Genomic DNA, 4,727 nt, shown 5'->3' with positions numbered 1-4,727 from the left:
TAAAGTAGTTTGTTACTTGTATAGTCATCTACATTATTATATACTTATAGTAATACATGGACCAGTACATGACACGGCATTTGTGCCTAACATTTTGATCAATCATCTAATAATTGATGATGGTCAACTGACCAAAGAAGTCAATTAATGTGCACTTGGTCTCTTAAATTATCAGTTATGAGTGGAAGTTGACGTCAGATTCTAATCATCTAAAGTCCAAACTTCCTATTTTACCACCTCAACCTTAATTTGAGACCTTGAAATCTTTCGGGTAAAATATCACAATCTCTAATCATTTCTGTTAACAGTAGTTTCAAGTTTTCCAATTACTTAACTTGATACCAAAGCCGTGTTTTTCTCTAAGTGGTGGTTGGCGGGTCTAGTCCCATAGTAAACATCATTGTGGATATAGTGTAGATAAAAGGTCAACCGTAATCAGAGTCAACGATGGTGTGAAACAAATACAATTACACAGTATATTCATTCATTTGGTTGAGAGTTGACACAAGTTTTGTAACAAAAAAAAATGAAGCAGTTTCAAGTTTTGTATACACTTATCTTGATTTTAATATCAACAGAAGCCATTGAGTATGCCAAGAATGGATGCAGAGATGCTTGCGGGAACATGGTGACAATTCCATACCCGTTTGGAATCGGAGCAGATTGTTCCGCCAACAAATGGTACGTTGTTGACTGCATCTCCTCCAGACCTTACCTCTCAGCATTCAAGAATATGGAGGTGCTGGAGGTAAACTTGGAAGAACAGAAGGTGATTGTTAATGTCTCAGTCATCTCTCGTTGCCAGAATTCAGTCGCGATTAGCAATCACACCCCAGGCATAGACCTTGGTGAGAGTCCCTTTTTATTTTCTGGATCAGATAACATGCTTATCTTTGAGGGGTGTGGTTATGCTGGTCTTTTGGGCGATGGGGAAGTATGCCCCGCGTGTTCAAATACTTGCACCAATTACAATACCGATCGATTTGGTGGTTGCCAACTTAAAATTTGCGGCAATTTGAAGTCATATAGTATAGATGTTGATGACTTCACGAAAGGGTCAGGTGGAGATGAATCTTGTGGCTCTGCCTTCATGGGCATCACACCAGTGGTTTTGGATACCATATGGCGTTCTGGGTATGAGTACCTGAACACGAGGAACCCCTCTTACTATCCCATATCACTTTTGTGGTTCTTAACGAAGGACGACATCCATCATGGATTACACAATTGTTGGGAACCAAAGAATAATGAATCTTCACTGCATTTGGCTCATCTAAGAAAGTGTTCCTGTGGTGAGGGGCGTGTAGGGAACCCGTATTTGCAGAATCAATGCGAAGGTATAATAGTTAAGAATCTGTATTCTTTTTGTATGGAGTTTTCGCACGATGTTATTTACCCATTATATTTTTTAAAACAACAGTTTCGACTGAAGCTCTTAGTTTGGTCAAGAAAGGATGCCAAGAAAGATGTGGGGAGGTCGGGATTCCATTCCCTTTTGGAATCGGAGAACATTGTGCTTTGGACAAACGGTATGTTGTTGATTGTAACTCATCAATCCCATATCTGTCTGCATTCAAAAACATGGAGGTGATGAATGTAAGTTTGGAACAACAAACAATCACGGTAAATGCCTCAATGAACCTTGATTTCCAGAAACAGGTGATAAATAGTAGTGAAATCTTACCCAGTACCATAGACTTTGATGACAGTGGAAGTCCCTTCCTATTTTCCAGACTGCATAACATATTCGTCGTTGTTGGATGTGGAAATGCTGTCATCACGGATGTAGAAGGGGCTACTGTCACCGGATGCACAACAACTTGCACTAATGACACTTTTGTAGACTTAAAGAACTGTTGTGGCATCGGGTGTTGTCAAGCGACAATTCCTTATTATCTCGAGAATTTCACCTTGAATTTAACACAGTTGGAAAAACAGGGTGGAGATGAAACCCGTGGATTTTCCTTCTTGGTAGATAAGGATTCATTCGTTAATAGAAACTTTTCTCTCCAATCTATTGGTAGGGAGCACTATTATGTTCCGATATCACTTTATTGGCCGCTAACATTCCTTTACGAGGAAGATATTCCAGCTTTTGAGCGCCCAGAGTGCACAGATCTCGCGTTTCGCCTACATGATGGTTCATTGGTGGGCTATAGGAAATGCCAGTGTAATATATCACAAGAAGGAAACCCTTATCTACCAAAGGGGTGCAGAAGTATGCAATTCTTATTTTTTTCAGTACAAGTTTCTTTCAAATTGATTTTTATATTTGTGATTTCTTATATTTGTGGTTTCAGAACTTAAAGAGTGTATAGAGTGTGAGCGTAAGGGGGGCGTTTGTAGCCGCGTCTTTAGTAGCATATACGATGATGTTACATCGCAAATCATCTCAAAACTATCTTGTGACATGCACTATGGCCGCAAATCATCATTAGGAGTTATTCTAGGTAATCTACTCTCCCAATTGGTGTTTTATTTATATTCATGTTAGTTTTTAACAATATAACTAATAATTAGTTTTCGAAGGAAATGAATTGGTAGCCTAGATATCTAGTCACACAATTATATATCATTGGGGGAACTCCATATACCTTTCACAGTAAATTGTAAAATCTTCTAGCTAGGATTCCTGTGTTAATTTTCTGCATTTATCTGTCTCGTTTTAGGTGTCAGCATAAGCATGGGATTGGTTTTGCTAATCGCGTCTATCTATACATTGTACAAAAAAATCAACAAAGTCATAGTAAAGAGGCAGAAAGAAAAGTATTTTAAACGCAATGGTGGCCTACTTCTCAAACAACAACAAGAAATAGATGCAGGTTTAATCGATAAAACCATACTTTTCACCTCAAAAGACTTGGAGATGGCCACTGACAATTATAACGAGAACAGAATCCTTGGACGAGGAGGTCAAGGTACGGTGTATAAAGGCATGTTAGCTGATGGTAGAATTGTAGCAGTCAAGAAGTCAAAGATTGTTGATGAGAACCAGTTAGATCAGTTCATCAATGAGGTTGTCATTCTGTCACAAGTCAATCATAGGAATGTAGTCAAATTATTGGGATGTTGCCTGGAGACTGAGGTTCCTCAACTTGTCTCAGAATTTGTCCCAAATGGCACCTTGTACAGCCTTATTCAAGATGATACCGGTGAGTTCCCATTCTCTTTGAACACGAGATTACAAATTGCTACCGAGGTTGCAGGAGCACTCTCTTACTTACATTCAGCAACCTCCATTCCGATATACCATAGGGACATCAAGACCACCAACATTCTTTTGGATGAAAAGTACAGGGCTAAGGTTTCTGACTTTGGAACTTCCAGATTCGTATCAATAGATCAAACTCACGTAACTACCTTAGTCAAAGGTACATTTGGTTACCTTGATCCGCAGTACTTCCAATCCAGTCAGTTCACTGAGAAAAGTGATGTCTACAGTTTTGGAGTTGTTTTGCTCGAACTTTTTACGAGAGAGAAGCCAATTTCCTTGACTAAATTTGGTGAACATAGAAATTTAGCGACATATTTTATGTTTGCCATGAAAGAAGGTCGTGTGATGTCTATTTTCGATCAGGCGGTTGTTAAAGAGGATTCAAAGGGTGTGCTCTTGACAATAGCTAACTTGGCCATGCGTTGTCTGAATACCAATGGAAAGCAGAGACCATCAATGAAAGAAGTAGCCATGGAGTTGGAAGGCATTAGAACGTCACATGTGCCTTCTACTTCCACCGTTCAAACTAGTTTTGGTTGGGCAAATCATAATGAAGATCCACTTGTGTTTACATATAGCGAGTCGGCATCAACATCAACAAGTTTCAAAGACACAATTCATTAACTATTTGAGGAGTTATGTATTAAGTAAGTGTTTAGTCAAGTGTTGATTAGTTGATTTCTCCCGAATCATACATTCTGTTTGTATACGTAGCATACATTTGTAAAAGAATATGGTATAAGTTGCATATCTCTCTAATGTTAAATAATGTTCATTGCATTGTCTGATGTAGGAAAACGTTCTGCAGGTATTAAAACTATGTTAGGGTCAGCCCAATACTAGCAGTATTGATTTATATTAAAAACTATTTTTAGTCTTTACCACTTAAACTTTATAATCCTTGTTTACAATTATACAAAATCATCAATGATTTCATATGGTTAATTGGAAAAGGAAGTGAAATCTCGTGTGAGAACGCAATCCTTTGTTGGGAATAGCTTCAATATTGAATTGATTTAGCTAGTGGTGTCAATCTTGTCAGGTTCCCGGGGTGATTGTTCAATGCAAGTGTCGGACCCACTTAAATTCGTGTCGAATTTTGATTGACCCGTTTTTGTGAATACAGGTAATATTTAGTGACTTAATAACAATTTAAACAACCAAATATTTTGGCTCAAATTAAACTTGTGGTAAACGGTGTTCATCATTTGTTTTGAATTCTCTCTCTCTCATTCCCAAGTACCAAACTAGTGTTATATATTTAGCTGGAGATTAAAGAAAACCTATTAAATAGGTAGTTTAATCAAACTTTATATATAACACTTTATATAACTCTCTTTAGAAACCGAATATGAACTTTAAAATAGAATTAAAAAAAAATACCCTTAAAAGGTTAATATGTTAATGTGTTTCTTAAATGGGTCATATTTTAAAAGAGAATTAAAAAAACACTCTTAAAAAGGTTAATATGTTAATGTGTTTATTAAATGGGTCATATTCAGGTAAACTCATA

The 4,727-nt window shown here is 37.3% G+C and overlaps 1 protein-coding gene across 2 annotated transcripts; it reads left to right on the top strand.

The window, feature by feature from the left end:
* Positions 1 to 328: 328 nt before the first annotated feature.
* On the top strand, positions 329 to 3,994 carry LOC110903784 (wall-associated receptor kinase-like 6). Of its 2 annotated transcripts, XM_035983270.1 has the most exons (5): positions 329 to 1,337; positions 1,421 to 1,529; positions 2,025 to 2,218; positions 2,301 to 2,450; positions 2,670 to 3,994. In XM_035983270.1, the coding sequence occupies exons 1-5, from the start codon at positions 527 to 529 to the stop codon at positions 3,836 to 3,838; spliced, it is 2,433 nt and encodes an 810-aa protein (XP_035839163.1). In that variant the 5' UTR covers positions 329 to 526; the 3' UTR covers positions 3,839 to 3,994. The 2 variants fall into 2 exon arrangements, with proteins under 2 accessions (XP_035839163.1, XP_022005264.1); XM_022149572.2 differs by having other exon boundaries at positions 1,421 to 2,218.
* The last annotated feature ends 733 nt before the right edge of the window (positions 3,995 to 4,727 follow it).

Source organism: Helianthus annuus, chromosome 14 (assembly GCF_002127325.2).
Source record: "Helianthus annuus cultivar XRQ/B chromosome 14, HanXRQr2.0-SUNRISE, whole genome shotgun sequence".
Classification (NCBI taxonomy): domain Eukaryota; kingdom Viridiplantae; phylum Streptophyta; class Magnoliopsida; order Asterales; family Asteraceae; genus Helianthus; species Helianthus annuus.
Note: the sequence above shows the minus strand (reverse complement) of the source record. Positions and strands in the feature narration are given on the sequence as shown.